This window comes from Ranitomeya imitator, chromosome 10 (assembly GCF_032444005.1).
Source record: "Ranitomeya imitator isolate aRanImi1 chromosome 10, aRanImi1.pri, whole genome shotgun sequence".
NCBI lineage: Eukaryota > Metazoa > Chordata > Amphibia > Anura > Dendrobatidae > Ranitomeya > Ranitomeya imitator.
In genome coordinates, this window is record NC_091291.1 from 68,853,387 (window position 1) to 68,872,027 (window position 18,641).

Sequence of the window (18,641 nt, forward strand, 5' to 3'; positions counted from 1 at the left end):
GTGGATCATACACAGATGACCTGAGTTGGGTAATCTAGAGGGCCTTCCATAACTATCTCATTACCTTGGACATGAACAGTGTTTCTTGGTGAGTCAGAATGTCACTGGGCAAGCCCATTCGGGAGAAAAAATGGACTAGCTCTCGGACTATACTCCTGGCTGCTGAGTTTCTCAGTGGTACCGTCTCTGGGTTCCATGTTGCATAGTCTATGACCACCAGGATGTATTGGTGGCCTCTTAACTAGGTTTCATACAAGGTCCATGGCAATCCATTCTACTCCACACCGATGGGGGCAAATACCCCGAAACAGCTGCCTGTGGATGGATACCATGTTTTGGCATAGGTGGTTTTCCCTTTTGGGATGCTGCCCTTCCCGTGGTTGTTCCTTCCCGGTGAAAGACCTGGCTATTTATTGCTTGCGTTGAGAAACACGTGATGGTGTCTCCGCGGTGTTGGATGTTTTGATCTCCCCGAGGTCATTCATCCTTATGTTTATATTAACCCTGTGTCAGCGCTGACTGGAGCGGAGTATGGAGCGGGTGCCGGGCACTGAATGGACGGAAGTTGGGAGGGACTAATTCTCGGCCGGACGGGATTTCCGTTACAGACGCGGGATTTCCGTTACAGACAGACAGAAATACGCCTTATACAATTTAATATTTAGATATTCTAAATATAATGATTATACTCCTTCTTTTCAAAATGTTGACCCCCTGGAAATCATCATAAATGACCTCACCTCTCGCATATGAGCCACAAAATTGCAGCAGGACCTCTCCACCACCTCTAGTTTATGTTACATGAGACAGATATGCAATGATCAATGACCTTTTCACAGTTTGCTCTTGGGCCGGACAGCCTCCATTCGGCACTGTTGTTATAGCTAAGGGTAAAGGGGAACATACAAAATAGAGCTGGCATGTATAGTTGCTAAGACTTAATTGTTTTATTCTGCCACTGTAGAACAGTAATCAGTATTTTGACATTACGTAAAAACAATGATTCCTAGAAAGCAACCCTAAAAGGGTTTATACCATAATTTCAAAATATTACCTATCCACAGGATATAGCCTTCAGTTCATTTGGGGTCTGATCTCCCCTGATTACAAGAGTCTTTGATTTGAATGGAGTGTCGGACAAACATCCACAGTGTTTCTCTATTTAAATTCAATGGGACTGATGGATATAGATGAGATCAGGGCTCTATTTCTGCCGAGTAACAGCATTTGGGCCCTCAGAAATGATCAAGTCATCACTAGTGTTGAGCGATACTTTCCGATATTTGAAAGTATCGGTATCGGATGGTATCGGCCGATACCGGCAAAATATCGGATCTCGCCGATACCGATACCCGATACCAATTCAAGTCAATGGGACACAAATATCGGAAGGTATCCTCGATGGTTCCCAGGGTCTGGAGGAGAGGAAACTGTCCTTCAGACCCTGGGATCCATATTAATGTAAAAAATAAAGAATAAAAATAAAAAATATGGCTATATTCACCCCTCCGAAGAACCCTGGCTGTCACCGCTGCAAGCGTCCGCCTCCGTTCCTGAGAATTGCAGAGAGTGAGGACCTTCGATGATGTCGCGGTCATCGAAGGTCCTTCACTCACTACAGTCTCAGGAACGGAGGCAGACGCTTGCAGCGGTGACAGCCAGGGTTCTTCAGAGGGGTGAGTATATCCATATTTTTTATTTTTATTCTTTATTTTTTACATTAATATGGATCCCAGGGCCTGAAGGAGAGTTTCCTCTCCTCCAGACCCTGGGAACCACACGCACCGCACACTCCGATACCGATTTCTGATATCACAAAAATATCGGAACTCGGTATCGGAATTCCGATACAGCAAGTATCGGCCGATACCCGATACTTGCAGTATCGGAATGCTCAACACTAGTCATCATCACATATTCTGTGGAGCAGCGATAAGATGTATTCCCAGTACAATTGTTTTTATGATCACAATAGAAAGGCACATAGGTAGTAGTGTAGGACTTGTACTAAATGCTTTCTCCAACATCATCGCCTCTAATTTCTGATATTTGTGCTGCTCACATTTGTAACCTTTATTTATTTGCTCTTTTCTAGACTACCGAATTAACAACATTCAGCTTCCACCTTCTTCCATGAAATATAATACCATGTCCTTCTCTCGGTCTTTTCATAACCTCTCTCACTTACCACCCTCTTATGAATCTGCCATTAAGTCTGACATCAGCAGGTATTCTTCTCTCAAGCGGCTAGGTATGTGTTCCTCTAGATTGTGCTTTATTCATGTATGTTGTGAATGATTGCACCAAGGTAAATATGAATGCTTAGCATAGAAATAGAATGGAACTAGCATACTTACTTTAATTACTGACCGATTGCGCTAAAAAAAGAAAAACAATTTAATTATAATAAAAGCCTTAGCAAGATCAAGAAATATAATAAAAATACTTGTATGTATATACATTGTATAAATCTAGATAGTATATACCGTATATACTTGAGTATAAGCCGAGATTTTCAGCCCAAATTTTTGGGCTGAAAGTGCCCCTCTCGGCTTATACTCGAGTCACGGTCTGTGGCAGGGTCGGCGGGTGAGGGGGGGAGAGGTCTGAGGTATACTTACCTAGTCCCGGCGATCCTGGCGCTCCCCCTGCCTGTCACACGGTCTTCGGGTGCCGCAGCTCCTCCCCTGTACAGCGGTCACATGGGACCGCTCATTAAACTTATGAATATGGACTCCACTCCCATAGGGGTGGAGCCGCATATTCATTTCTCTAATCAGCGGTAACGGTGACCGCTGATAGAGGAAGAGGCTGCGGCACCCGGAGACCAGCTGTCCAGGAGAAGGAGCCAGGGACCGCGCCGGGAGCAGGTAAGTATGTCATATTTACCTGTCCACGATCCACACGCCGGGTGCCGCTCCATCTTCCCGGCGTCTCTCCGCTCTGACTGTGCAGGTCAGAGGGCGCGATGACGCATAAAGTGTGCGTGGCGCCCTCTGCCTGATCAGTCAGTGCGGAGAGACGCCGGGACGAGACGCTGAGGAGCTGCAAGCAAGAAAGGTGAGTGTGTGTTTTTTTTTTATTTCAGCAGCAGCATTATATATGGCACAGATTAATGTGAAGCATCTATGGGGCCAAACTGAATGGTGCAGAGCAATATATATGGGGCACAGCTTTATAATGAGCATCTATGGGGCCAAACTGAACGGTGCAGAGCATATATGGCACAGATTTATGTGGAGCATCTATGGGGCCAAACTGAATGGTGCAGAGCATATATGGCACAGCTTTATAAGGATCATCTATGGGGCCATAATGAACGGTGCAGAGCATTCTATATGGGGCACAGCTTTATAAGGAACATCTATGGGCACAAATGAACGGTGCAGAGCATATATGGCACAGCTTTATAATGAGCATCTATGGGGCCAAACTGAACGGTGCAGAGCATTCTATATGGGGCACAGCTTTATATGGAGCATCTATGGGGCCATAATCAACGGTGCAGAGCATTATATATTGCACAGCTTTATAAGGAGCATCTATGGGGCCATAATGAACGGTGCAGAGCATTCTATATGGGGCACAGCTTTATGTGGAGCATCTATGTGGCCATAATGAACGGTGCAGAGCATTCTATATGGCACAGCTATATATGGATAATCTATGGGGCAATAATCAATGGTATGGAGCATTATATATGGCACAGCTTTATATGGAGCATCTATGGGGCAATAATGAATGGTATGGAGCATCTATTTTTATTTTTGAAATTCACCGGTAGCTGCTGCATTTTCCACCCTAGGCTTATACTCGAGTCAATAAGTTTTCCCAGTTTTTTGTGGCAAAATTAGGGGGGTCGACTTATACTCGGGTCGGCTTATACTCGAGTATATACGGTACCTTTGAAGGAAATGTCACATATATTTAATTTCTTAATTATATCAATATATATTAGGTATTCACCAGTACGGCTTCTGACAGGTCACTGATCCCTCACTGACCTCCCCGCTAGTTTACATAATATATGTGTAGCTTGGCCAAAAATCCCCTTCTGCAGGCAAGTGCCAACAGTGTCACCTGTGCAGCAGCCTGATCTCATATGTAATGTGTATATAATTAATTTGTTTGAGGTTATCATGAAATTCATTGAAAAAACATCTATTTGAAAATGGCACCGATTGTGCAGGCGTCAGCTGCGCCAACTTGGAGGAGGATCTTTTTTTTCTGTACAAAGTTGTCGCCGCCGGCATAATTTTCAAACGCATTTTTTCTTTTTTTTATGATTTTCAGGATAACCTCAACAAAATGAATTTTATACACATTACATATGCCATCAGAAGGGGATTTTTCCCCAAGATATATAACGTATATACTCGAGTATAAGCCGACCCCCCTAATTTTGCAACAAAAACTGGGAAAACTTATTGACTCGAGTATAAGCCTAGGGTGGAAAATGCAGCAGCTACCGGTAAATGTCAAAAATAAAAATAGATACCAATAAAAGTAAAATTAATTGAGACATCAGTAGGTTAAGTGTTTTTGAACATCCCATATAATGCTCCATGCAGTTATGGCCCCATAGATGCCCCATAGATGCCCCATATAATGCTCCATGCAGTTATGGCCGCATAGATGCCCCATATAATGCTCCATGCAGTTCTTTATGGCCCCATAGACCCTCCATATAGCATTGTGCCACATGTAATGCTGCTGCTGCTGGTGCACTAAAGAAAAATGACATACTCACCTCTCGTCGCTGCCCGCTGCTCCTCAGCGTCCTGTCTCTCCGTACTGACTGTTCAGGCAGAAGGCGGCGCGCACACTAATACGTCATCGCGCCCTCTGACCTGAACAGTCACTGCAGAGGACGCGGAAGACGAGGCGGCGGTGGAATGAGGGAAGGTGAATATGACATACTCACCTGCTCCCGGCGCTCCTGACGCGGTCCCTGCCTGTCCCACGGTCTTTGGGAGCGGCAGCTTCTTCCTGTAGTGAGCGGTCACGTGGCACCGCTCATTACAGTAATGAATATGCAGCATATTCATTTCTTTAATGAGCAGTACCAGTGACCGCTGAACAGGGGAAGAAGCTGCCATGCCTGAAGACCGTGGGACATGCGGGGATCACACTGGGAGCAGGTGAGTATTTGACAGGCATCGCTCCCCCTCACCCGCCGACCCCCGCCTTCCATGACTCGAGTATAAGCCGAGAGGGGCACTTTCAGCCCATTTTTTTGGGCTGAAAATCTTGGCTTATACTCGAGTATATACGGTATATAATATTCATTATGTAAACTAGGGGGCAGGTCAGTGAGGGATCAGTGACTTGTCAGAAGCCATATTAATGAATACCTAATCAGCGCTCCACATGAAGACCCCCACCGGCCGCCCCGGAGCAAGGGCATATCATTAACTCAAAACTGAAAAAAATGATTAAACAACAACCAAAAGACGGATTTCATCACCAGGTCTCATTAATCAGTATAACAGCGCCGACCTGACACTGTCTGTAGGCTATAGTCCAAAAACAGAGAAAAAAGGTGGCACTCATCATCCGGTAAAATATTCCTTTATTTAGTCAATAACACGGGTACAGCGGGAGAGGAGCGGATATCTTCTGTGGACAATGGACGTTTCGTGCTAGCTGGGCTTCAATGGGTCATAGGCTAACAGGAAATGACAGGGCACCCTGATAAGAGAATGAATCACAGGTGATTCCAGTCAAGTAGGTCTGGAACACCAAGTCACTCCTCCCAGCAAAGCAGAAAAAAAATCACAGAAAATGTGTTAGGATTGACGGAACGCACCAAATAATAATTAGAGAGGATATTAGGTGCGTTCGCAGTCCGGGGTCCACCGTGCAGAAAAGACACCTGCTGCTCGGTAATGATGGACCATATGGCGGTATAATGTGAATACACACACAAGTTAGCTTCACCCGGTATGAAGGTAGCGAACCCTTTTGTGTCACAGGGCCGCGGTTCCGCACAAAGAGCGCAAGCAAAGAGTCACAGAACTCTGTCCCAAGGGAAAGAGATCCTCTAGACCTCTTGTGCTCGACACCACTACTGGGGTGTCAGAGATTAATTAGAACTAAGAATTTACTGCACAAGAGTGCGTGCAGAGCCGCTCTGGTGGACACCACTAACCACCCAAACTTAGGCCAGGAAAGCGCACTATTAGCGCATGGCGCCGCGCTGGCGGTCACTGCTAACAGATGCAGTATCGTGTGCTAGATGTGCGGAATAGCACTGTCAGGCGCTAGGTAGCTTACACTATTCGCGAGCAGCCAACAACTCTAGGGATGGGAATGATTCGGAGCTTTCATCCATCGACAGGCATACATCCATACACACACACAGGTTTGCAAGTTTACACTAGCACATGGCCAAGCAGCCATGCAAACCTTTTATAGTAGTAGCGCTCTGGGACCTTCCTGATGGTCCAAAAGGAGCTGCAACAGGACCTGAGCATGTGACCCCCGACCTCCAATGGGAGGTCGTCCCGTGGGCATGCTCAGTATGAGAAAAGCAGGACTTAGTCCCTGAAAGGCCTGCTCGCTGCTGATCAGTGCTGGCTACAAAGGCAGACCCTGAAAAGGCAGCAGTAACCAGTCGCACAGTATCAGCTTGAGCCAAATGCTGGGACCGACGTCTCTGCTGAGCAGGTTCCACTGCGGCTGGAGGAGAATGGGAGACCGCAGTGGACATGGTTCGAGATTCCCCCTGTGCAGCGGCGGTAACTCAACACCTAACAATATGGACCAAAAAATGTGTTAATGTACCTTTAAATAAAAACAACCAATGTGTACTGTATAAAAACACCCTTTTACAGAAGTACCATCTTATCTATTTTGTAATTTAGTCCAGAGGGACCCCGCACCAGTGTGTGCAGAATCCATATGGACTCTTTTTGCAACAAAAGCTTATGGAGATCGCCCCCTTGTGGAGGCAAATGAACTTGTTCCAATCGTGCAAATAAGTACAGTAAGTCTGTATTCCCTGCATGCTTTTCCTGCATATGCTCAACTAGACGCCTGGAACCTTTACCTGTAATAATGGATCTGGAATGCTCACGGAACCGAACAAACCATGGGCGATTGGTCTTACCGATGTAAAAGAAACTGCATGGACAAAAGATAACATACACTAACAGACAAGTCCTGCATGAGATGAAATCCTGGACCTGGTGATAAATGGGCCTGACTGTAAATATCTTATCAGTTAAATTAAACCGACAAAAGGAGCACTAACCACATTTGAAGTTACCTTTTGGTTTGTAACCATCCAGCCAGGTGCTTTGTGGGGAATCTATCCGATTTCGCACTAGCTGGTCCTTCAAGTTGGTACTTCTTTTATTAGCAATTAAGGGTCTACGGGACAATATCTCTTTCAAATCTGCATCTTTGCTCAAGATTTGCCAATTTTTGTTTATAGATGCCCTGATGTAGCTGTCCATGGGGCCGAATTGTAAACAAAAAACAAACCTTTTTTCTTTTTTGGGATATCATGGTCAATATTCATACCTAATAGATCTCTTTGGGATGAAGTTGCCCGCTCCGTTTATTGCCTCATCTAGGGACCTAGATGGATACCCCCTTTTTTTCTAATTTGCTTTTAAGGTCAATAGCCTGTTGCAAACAACGTGTATGGTCACTTTTTATTCTTCTTAACCTTAAAAACTGGCTATAAAGTAAGGCTGCTTTCGTGTAAGGTGGATGTGCGCTAGAAAAGTGTAGAAAGGAATTAGAAGCTGTAGGTTTTCAACGTACTTCGGTTCTTATGTTACCATCATCACTCATTCATTCACTGTTAATTCTGACGTCCAAGAAAACCAACTCCAACCCTCCAAAAACAGAGGTGAACTTCATGTTCATGGTGTTTACAGTATTCAGGTCGTGGACAAAATCCTCAAATAATGTCTCAGTTCCTGCCCAGACTATGAAGATGTTGTCCACATAGCGGAGGTATAATCTGATGTACTTCAAAAAGGGGTTCCGCCCTGTGTAGACGACATATTCCTCAAGCACAGTAAAAAATAAATTTGCAAGTGTGCACGCTACCGACGTGACAATGGCTGCGCCTTTTTTTTTTAGGTACCATGTGACGAAAAATTTAAAGGTGTTTTGTTTCAGAATGAACTATAAAGCTCCACATGTGAAGTCAATAAAATCCCCAGCGTTGTGCATATTTACCATGACCGACCATACCACATCTACCCCTTACTCTCGGGGGATTCTGGTGTAAAGGTTTTCCACGCTGATGGACGTGAGTGTAAAGCCTTCTTGCCAGGTGAAACCCTGGAAAATATGTAAAAAATCACTAGTATCGCTCAAATAAGAGGGTACACTTTTCAATAGCGGTCGTAGCAGCCAATCAACATACTGGGAAATGGGCTCTGTCAGAGACCCTATCCCAGACACTATAGGACAGCCTGGGGATGGGTTCTTGACTTGTGGGGTTTTGGTATAAAGTACCAATATGGATTTTTAGGAAATTTGGGAAACAACTTTTCAGCTTTCTGGCTTGTGATAGTGCCTAGATCAACATAGTGTCTTAGAAAAGAATGCAGTTGACTACGGTATTTATTTGTGGGATCATGGGGAAGCTTCGTGTAGGTGTCTGTGTTAGCCCGCTGCCTATACACCTCCTGTATATAATAATCCCTTGTAAGTAGTACCAAATTGCCAGCCTTATCAGCTTGTCTATCATGTCATCCCAAATTTTTGTCATTTTCAATGCCCTTTATTCCCCCAAGGTGAGATTGGAAGGTGGTTTGGGATATATGAGTGCCTCCATATCTTTTATGACTTGCTCATCATGGAAAATATCAATAGCATTCTCCGGTGGTACTGGGGGCATGTAATTTGATTTGAATCCTCCAACAAAAGGTTTAATTGGAGATATATGGACCTTATTCTCTGGTGTATGATTTTCATCATTAATGCTCAATAACAAAGCAGCATCTTCTGCTACTGCAGCTAAGTTCTCAGGCTAGACATCATGCACCGTAAAACCCAGTGACCCATTCCTACAGGGTATTTCTCCTGGAGGGGGAAGGGGTTGGGGACATGCCTGGGAGGAAACAAAAAGATTTATCCAAATTTATTTTCCAAATTGCTTTAAACAAATCAATTTTAAAGTCCACGAAGTCAAACGCTGTTGAAACGCGTTGTGGATTATCTACCAATAAAAGTATGAACCTTTTAATCTCTCTTGTTGCTTCCCACATATTCTACTCAGTGCTCCTCACTAGACCGCGTTTTTGATTCCTATGATGAAAAAAGACATTTGTCCATCCAGTTCAGCCTATATTCCGTCAGAATAAATCACCAGATCTACGTCCTTCTAAAGAACCTAATAACTGTAAGATACAATATTGTTCTGCTCCAGGAAGACATCCAGACCTCTCTTGAACCCCTCGACTGAGTTCGTCATCACCACCTCCTCAGGCAAGCAATTCCAGATTCTCACTGCCCTAACAGTAAAGAATCCTCTTCTATGTTGGGGGAAAAACCTTCTCTGCTCCAGAAGCAGAAATTGCCCCCTTGTGCCCGTCACCTTCTTTGCTATAAACAGATTCTCAGAGAGATATTTGTATTGTCCCCTTATATACAGCTCTGGCAAAAATTAAGAGACCACTGCAAAATGTTCAGATTGTCTGATTTTTCTCTTTATAGGTATATTTTTGAGTAAAATGTAAATTGTTCTATTAGTCTATAAACTTCTGACAACATGTCTCCAAATTTCCAAAGAATACATTTTGTATTTTTTTTCTGACAAAGAAAAATGGTCAAAAGTAAAAAAAAAACAGTGTTTTCAGACCTCAAATAATGCAAAGAAAACAAGTTCATAATCATTTAGAAACAACAATACTAATGTTTTAACTCAGGAAGAGTTCAGAAATCAATATTTTGTGGAATAACCATGATTTTTAACCACAGCTTTCATGCGTCTTGGCATGCTTTCCACCAGTCTTTCACACTTCTCCTGGCACAAAAATGTAAGCAGTTCTTTGTTTGATGGCTTGTGACTATCCATCATCCTCTTGATTACATCGCAGAAGTTTTCAATGGGGTTCAGGTCTGGAGATTGGGCTGCCCATGACAGGGATTTGATGTGGTGGTCTCTTAATTTTTGCCAGAGTTGTACTTATACATGGTTATTAGATCTTTCCTCCGTCGTGTTTTTTCTAGACTAAATAATCCTAATTTTGCTAATCTCTCTAGGGATTGTATTTCCCTCATCCCCTTTATTAATTTTGTTGCCCTCCTTTGTACTTGCTCTAGTTCCATTATATCCTTCCTGAGCACCGATGCCCAAAACTGTACACAGTACTCCATGTGCGGTCTAACCAGGGATTTGTACAGAGGCAGTATAATGCTCTCATCATGTGTATTCAGACCTCTTTTAATGCACCCCATGATCCTGTTTGCCTTGGCAGCCTTTGCCTGCCATTGGCTGCTCCAGGTAAGTTTATCATTAACTAGGGTCCCCAAGTCCTTCTCCATGTCAGATTTACCCAGTGGTTTCCCATTCAGTGTGTAATAGTGATATTGATTCCTTCTTCCCATGTGTATAACCTTACATTTATCATTGTTAAACCGCATCTGCCACCTTTCAGCCCAAGTTTCCAACTTATCCAGATCCATCTGTAGCAGAATACTATCTTCTCTTGTATTCGCCTGTTGTTTGTTCGGTTCCATGAGCATTCCAGATCCATTATTACAGGTAAAGGTTCCAGGCGTCTAATTGGGCACATGCAGGAAAAGAATGCAGGGAATCCAGACTTACATTTCCAGGATTGGAACAGGTTCATTTTCCTCCACAAGGGGGCGATCTCCATAAGCTTTTGTTGCAAAAAGAGTCCAGATGGATTCTGCACACAAGGGCTCAGAGCAAATAGGGTCTTAGCTGATTGACAATTAAACATGTATTCAAATTGTACTAACCTGATGATCCTTTTAACAAAGCATTTAGATATCATAGAGATGTCGGCTGCAGCAGATCCACAGGTCAACAAGTGACCGTGTTAGAAATTATTGAAATGGAAAATTGCGGACATGATCTGCGCTACTGAGTAAGATGTAGGTCCAGACGTATTAATATAAAAGATGGTGGTTTTAGTCTACGCGTTCCGGAGCCAAATGACCCCTTCCTCAGGAAATTACCACAAATATCTGTGGTAATATCCTGAGGAAGGAGTCATTTGACTCCAAAACACGTAGAATAAAACCACCATCTCCTATATTAGTATATCTGGACCTACATCTTATTCAGTAGCGCAGATCTTGTCCACAACTTTCCATTTCAAAATAGATATGACGGTATTTCTGTAATAGGGTATTATATTATATTACACATTGGTTGTTTATTTTAACCCCTTCGCGACATGCGCCGTACTAGTACTGCGCTGCCGGCACTGCATTAGTGCCAGCAGCAGTACTAGTACGGCGCACCGATCACCGCGGTCTCGCGCTGAGCGCCGCGGTGATCGGGTGCGGGTGTCAGCTGTATAAGACAGCTGACACCCCGCAGCAATGCCCACGATCGGCGCTATCGCCGATCGCGGGCATTTAACCCCTCTGATGCCGCTGTCAGTAGTGACAGCGGCATAGAGGGGGATCGCGCAGGGACGGGGGCTCCCTGCGCTCTCCCACCGGAGCAACGCAATAAGATCGCGTTGCTCCGGTGACCCGGAAGGAGTCCCCGGATCCAAGATGGCCACCGGACTCCTTCCGGGTCATGAAGTGACCTGGCTAGCCGGCGCCTGCTGAGAGCAGGCGCTGGAGAGCCAGCTAAGCTGCCTGTCAGATCGTTGATCTGACAGTGTGCTATGCACAGTGTCAGATCAACGATCTGATCTAATACAGAGATGTCCCACCCTGGGACAATGTTAGAAAGTAAAAAAAAAAAAAAAAAATAGAATGTGTAAAAAAAAAAAAAATCCCCAAATAAAAAAAAAAAAACATTTCCCAATAAATCCATTTATTTATGTAAAAAAAACAAAACAATAAATGTACACATATTTGGTATCGCCGCGTCCGTAACGACCCGCTCTATAAAACTATCCCACTAGTTAACCCCTTCAGTGAACACCACAAAAAAAAAAAAAAAAAAAGGCAAAAAACAACGCTTTATTATCATACAGGCGAACATAAAGTGGAATAACACGCGATCAAAACGACAGATATAAATAACCATGGCACCGCTGAAAACGTCATCTTGTCCCGCAAAAAAAAAGCCACCATACAGCATCATCAGCAGAAAAATAAAAAAGTTATAGCTCTCAGAATAATGCGATGCAAAAACAATTATTTTTTTATATAAAATAGTTTTTATTGTGTAAAAGCGCCAAAACATAAAAAAAAATAAATAAATGAGGTATCGCTGTAATCGTACTGACCCGAAGAATAAAACTGCTTTATCCATTTTACCACACGTGGAACGGTATAAACGCCCCCCCTAAAAGAAATTCAGGAATTGCTGGTTTTTGTTCATTCCGCCTCCCAAAAATCGGAATAAAAAGCGATCAAAAAATGTCATCTGCCCGAAAATGTTACCAATAAAAACATCAACTCGTCCCGCAAAAAACAAGACCTCATATGACTCTGTGGGCCAAAATATGGATAAATTATAGCTCTCAAAATGTGGTGATGCAAAAACTATTTTTTGCAATAAAAAGCGTCTTTTAGTGTGTGACGGCTGCCAATCATAAAAATCCGCCAAAAAAACGCTATAAAAGTAAATCAAACCCCCCTTCATCACCCCCTTAGTTAGGGAAAAATAATAAAATGTAAAAAAATGTATTTATTTCCATTTTCCCATTAGTGCTAGGGTTAGGGCTAGGGTTAGGGCTAGGGTTAGGGCTAGGGTTAGGGTTAGGGCTAGGGTTAGGGCTAGGGCTAGGGTTAGGGCTAGGGTTAGGGTTGGGGTTAGGGTTTCAGTTATAATTGGGGGTTTCCACTGTTTAGGCACATCAGGGGCTCTCCAAACGCGACATGGCGTCCGATCTCAATTCCAGCCAATTCTGCTTTGAAAAAGTAAAACAGGGCTCCTTCCCTTCCGAGTTCTCCTGTGTGCCCAAACAGTGGTTCCCCCCAACATATGGGGTATCAGCGTTCTCAGGACAAGTTGGACAACAACTTTTGGGGTCCAATTTGTCCTGTTACCCTTGGGAAAATAAAAACATAGGGGATAAAATATCATTTTCGTGGAAAAAAAATATATTTTTTATTTTCACGGCTCTGCGTTATAAACTGTAGTGAAACACTTGTTGGTTCAAAGCTCTCACAACACATCTAGATAAGTTCCTTGGGGGGTCTAGTTTCCAATACGGGGTCACTTGTGGGGGGTTTCTACTGTTTAGGTACATCAGGGGCTCTGCAAATGCAACATGACGCCTGCAGACCAATCCATCTAAGTCTGCATTTCAAATGGCGCTCCTTCCCTTCCGAGCTCTGCCGTGCACCCAAACAGTGGTTCCCCCCAACATGTGGGGTATCAGCGTTCTCAGGACAAGTTGGACAACAACTTTTGGGGTACAATTTGTCCTGTTACCCTTGGGAAAATAAAAACATAGGGGATAAAATATCATTTTCGTGGAAAAAAAAATATTTTTTATTTTCACGGCTCTGCGTTATAAACTGTAGTGAAACACTTGTTGGTTCAAAGCTCTCACAACACATCTAGATAAGTTCCTTGGGGGGTCTAGTTTCCAATATGGGGTCACTTGTGGTGGGTTTCTACTGTTTAGGTACATCAGGGGCTCTGCAAATGCAACATGACACCTGCAGTCCATTCCATCTAAGTCTGCATTTCAAATGGTGCTCCTTCCCTTCCGAGCTCTGCCATGCACTCAAACGGTGGTTCCCCCCCACATGTGGGGTATCAGCGTACTCAGGACAAATTGGACAATAACATTTGTGGTCCAATTTCTCCTGTTACCCTTGGGAAAAAAAATAGCGGGCTAAAACATCATTTTGTGGAAAGAAAAAATGATTTTTTAATTTTCACAATGCTACATTCTAAACTTTAGTGAAACAATTGGGGATTAAAAGTGCTCACCACACATCTATATAAGTTCCTTAGGGGGTCTTCTTTCCAAAATGGGGTCACTTGTGGGGGGTTTCCACTGTTAAGGCACGTCAGGGGCTCTCCAAATGCGACATGGCGTCCGATCTCAATTCCAGCCAATTTTGCATTGAAAAGTCAAATGGCACTCCTTCCCTTCCGAGCTCTGCCATGCGCTCAAACAGTGGTTTATCCCCATATATGAAGTATCGACGTACTCAGGACAAATTGCACAACAACTTTTGGGGTCCAATTTATCCTTTTACCCTTGGGAAAATAAAAAATTTGGGGCAAAAAGATCATTTTTTGTGAAAATTAATAAAAAAATTTTTTCTACGGCTCTACATTATAAACTTCTGTGAAGCACTTGGAGGTTCAAAGTGCTCACCACACATCTAGATTAGTTCCTTAGGGGGTCTACTTTCCAAAATGGTGTCACTTGTGGGGGTTTCCACTGTTTAGGCACATCAGGGGCTCTCCAATCGTGACATGGGCTCCGATCTCAATTCCAGCAAATCTTGCATTGAAAAGTCAAATGGCGCTCCTTCCCTTCCGAGCTCTGCCATGTGCCCAAACAGTGGTTTACCCCCACATATGGGGTATCGGCGTACTCAGGACAAATTGTACAACGACTTTTGTGGTCCAATTTCTCCTGTTACCCTTGGTAAAATGAAACAAATTGGACCTGAAGTAAAAATTTTGTGAAAAAAAAGTTAAATGTTCAATTTTTTTAAACATTCAAAAAATTCCTGTGAAGCACCTGAAGGGTTAATAAACTTTTTGAATGTGGTTTTGAGTACCTTGAGGGGTGCAGTTTTTAGAATGGTGTCACTTTTGGGCATTTTCTGTCATATAGACCCCTCAAAGTCACTTCAAGTGTGAGGTGGTCCGTAAAAAAATGGTTTTGCAAATTTTGTTGCAAAAATGAGAAATCGCTGGTCAACTTTTAACCCTTATAACGTCCTAACAAAAAAAAATTATGTTTCCAAAATTGTGCTGATGTAAAGCAGACATGTGGGAAATGTTGTTTATTAACTATATTATGTGATATAACTCTCTAATTTAAGGGCATAAAAACTAAGAGTTTGAAAATTGCTAAATTTTCATAATTTCCGACAAATTTTTGTTTTTTTCACAAATAAATGCAAGTCATATCGAAGAAGTTTTACCACTATCATGAAGTACAATATGTCACGAGAAAACAGTGTCAGAATCACCAGGATCCGTTGAAGCGTTTCAGAGTTATGACCTCATAAAGTGACAGTGGTCAGAATTGTAAAAATTGGCCCTGTCACTTAGGTGAAAACAGGCTTTGGGGTGAAGGGGTTAAGGTATATTTGCACATATGTCTTTTTTAATGTTTTGTGGTCCATTTTCTGTGATGTTTTATTCTGTTTTGCTGGGAGGAGTGACTTGGTTGTTCCATACTTACTCGGTTGGAATCGCCTGTGATTCATTCTCTATATCGGGGTGCCCTGTCATTTCCTGTTAGCATACGACCTGTTGTAGTGCAGCTAGCGCAAAACGTCCGTTGTCCACAGAAGATATCTGCTCCTCTCCCGCTGTACCCGCGTTATGGCCTAAATAAAGGAATGTTTTACCGGATGTGAGTGCTACCTTTTTTCTCTGTTTTTGGACTATAATTGATTTATTTTTTGGTGTGCACCCGTATTTCCTCAGTTCTCTGGTGTCCAGCCTACACCCAGGTAGATTTCAATCTTAGCTGAGATAACCACAGAAGTTAAGTTCCAGCAACGCACCTCTTTTTAAACGGTTTGAAATGTCTGTAGGTTACTGTTCACTATCCTGCTGACAAGTTCCCTTTAAAGAAGCAACATAAAAAAGCAGGTTTTGCTGAGTGTTTGACACTTTTTTGCGGGGTTTTTGGTGCGTTTTTGGTGCCTTTTTTATTGGATTTTTGTCCAGTTACATTTGTATCTTGTGCACGCTGATAAAGTTTAGTTCATAAAAAATATTCTGATTCAACTTCATTAGGTTTTGGCACCAAAAACGCAGCAAAAACTCATACTTGCTCTTTTGCACCATTTTTTCAACCACCCATTGCTTTCAATAGGTGAAAAACTTTGAAAAAACACTGAAAGAAGTGACATGCTGCATTTTGCAAAAACGCAGCTCTTTGATGAAACAGTAAAAAAACAAAGTGTGTGCATGAGATTTCTGAAATCTCATAGACTTTACTGTTACTGTGAAACGCAACTACTTCATACTTTTTAATGTTTATTAGGCATAGATTTAATACTAAGCACAGCCACCACGAGAAATATGGACCTGTGCCTGACATTGCAACTCCAGTCAAATTAAAAAAGTTGCAGAGACTGTTACAGAAACTGCTTCTTTAAAAAAAAAATAGCCCCTGGTTGCAGTGCTAGGCCTGGTCTTCAAACCACGCAAGACTGAAATCATGCCGTCAGGTGATTGCCAATAGTTATACATAATGCTAATATTACCCTGAAAATCATGCAGCCATAAGCAAGAGTGCAACTTAAGCCACAAGTGGCAGCTACAGCCTTACAGTAAAGGTAGGGTTCACAAAAGTAAATATCTGCTATTTTTTCTAAATAGGTTGCAAATTCTGTCTTCATTGATTTCATAATATACATTCTTTTTATTTTTTTTAACATACGGTAGGTTTTGACTTGCACAAAGCATCCTTCCTGACTCAGTTTCTTTCAGAATATTAATATTGTATAAAACTAATGATTTTTTTCCCTAAAAAAATCATTACAATATGAAATGACTGACAGTTTAATTTTCTAACTATGATTTCTATTGCATTTTTCTTAAAGCAGAGAAAGATATGGATGACTTTTATTTAAAGCGAAAACATCTAGCAGAATTAACACGTGGTACCCTTCCCCTTCATGTCATGAAGATGAACTATGAACGTGATGGCTACCTTGAAAAATCCCAGGCACCGAGACGTGTCATGTCCCAGGAGCACATCCTTTCCGACAATCACTATCCTGTTCATCATGATTACACAATACCCAGAGATCGCCTCATTTCTCAAGAACGTCTTCTTTCCCGCGAGGTCTTGCACTCACAAGAGCATCTTCTGTCTCCTGAAAGAATCCACCATCGAGGGCCAACACCATTCCAAGAAATGCGTCTTGGGCACCAAAAAGCCCTTTCTCACACCAATGTTTGTGTTAGCACACCAATGCTAGACCGTCACCATATGATTAAAATGAATTCCCACCCAACTTCTTCCAATTCTCCCCAGATGGCATGGGATATGGCCAACCACACTGCCAATCGGCGGCAAGCCTTTGCTTCAAAGCGTCAAAACACCATTGAACAACTCCAATTTATTCCTGGCCATCTGCCCAGCCAACATCTGCGTACTGGGAGCAAGAATGAGGTTACAGTCTAAGCTGCTTATTTTTACTGCTCCCTTTTTCTACATTAGGTAAAAAGGCAGTTGATTTTGTTATGTGGCTTCCTTACAATTTTCTTATTGCTTACTTTGTAATCAGCTGCTCTTAGAATTTGCAGAGGAGCGCTCCAGTTTCCTGGAGTAATGGAAGGAGCGTTTTTTGCCTTTTTAGTTACTCGCTTTATTGTATGAAGCTGCCTCCACCGCCAAGTTGATGGAACAGTCATTGGCATTAAATGATGTCACAGGTGATGGTGTTAAAAATGAAAGCAAGTTGAAAACACAGCACCTTATTTGACTAAATGTTACTTTGAAAGCCCATGAAAGTCTCATGATATTGAAAGGTACTGAAACATTTTCTTTGAGTGTTTGCCAGAAGAAGTATCACTGAGATGAAAATGTCAGTCTGGATTTGTAAAGTGCCAGGGCAAAAAATACAAAAAACAAAACGATTGCACAGTAACATTTCTACATATACATAGGATGACCACCAGAGTAGCACTACAAAGACTTTAATGCATATATGGTTGGTTCCCAAACTGAATTTCATCAAGTTTGCTACTGAAGAACTTTGTTATATATAATGTGTTATCGCAGGCAGCTCCATGCAGCGCAATCTGTGCCAGTTAATCAGTCCAATGCTAATACAACTTTTTTCACAATGTAAGCAGCTACAATGAACTACATCCAAGTTTGTTGCTTTTGCCATAAATTAAAGATAAGGACTACATCAGAAAAGCCTGCTTTGGTCTACAAGAACAACCTTTGACCCTCTTCAAGTATATAGTTTGATTTGTTCACTAGCTGCATCGCCTATTATTAAAAAATAATCTTGCATCGAAAGAAAGCCATCTAGGTCCTTACATTGTGGTATCAACGCTTCACATGGTTTGGTCATTTTATTAAAAAAAAAAAGGATCGTGCCATAAAGAAATCTTTATTTTATTATTATATTTTTTACCTCAATGACGTCACACTATTTCAGACTTCTTTCTAAACTTTTTATCTCTGCGCCATTACTGACGTTCCTGGCAACCCGACCTGTAAAGTTCCCCTTCCCACTTTATACAATCCCATGGAGTTCTCTAAAACACAAATGGCCTTAACTGTTTCAATAATATCTCCTCCCCTCAGGCGGCATTTTGAATTATACTAGTTCCAGATTTGTGT

At 42.4% G+C, this 18,641-nt stretch overlaps 1 protein-coding gene across 2 annotated transcripts in view; it reads left to right on the plus strand.

Moving 5' to 3' along the window:
* SHISA7 (shisa family member 7) overlaps positions 1-18,321 on the plus strand; it is a 293,288-nt gene extending 274,967 nt beyond the window's left edge. The window contains exons 5-6 of one of the 2 annotated variants that reach the window (XM_069741176.1): positions 2,096-2,251; positions 16,882-18,321. In XM_069741176.1, coding sequence (XP_069597277.1) covers positions 2,096-2,251; positions 16,882-17,468 — 743 coding nt within the window. In that variant the 3' untranslated portion in view covers positions 17,469-18,321. The remainder of the gene's footprint in view (positions 1-2,095; positions 2,252-16,881) is intronic. The other variant, XM_069741177.1, reaches the window with a different exon arrangement.
* The last annotated feature ends 320 nt before the right edge of the window (positions 18,322-18,641 follow it).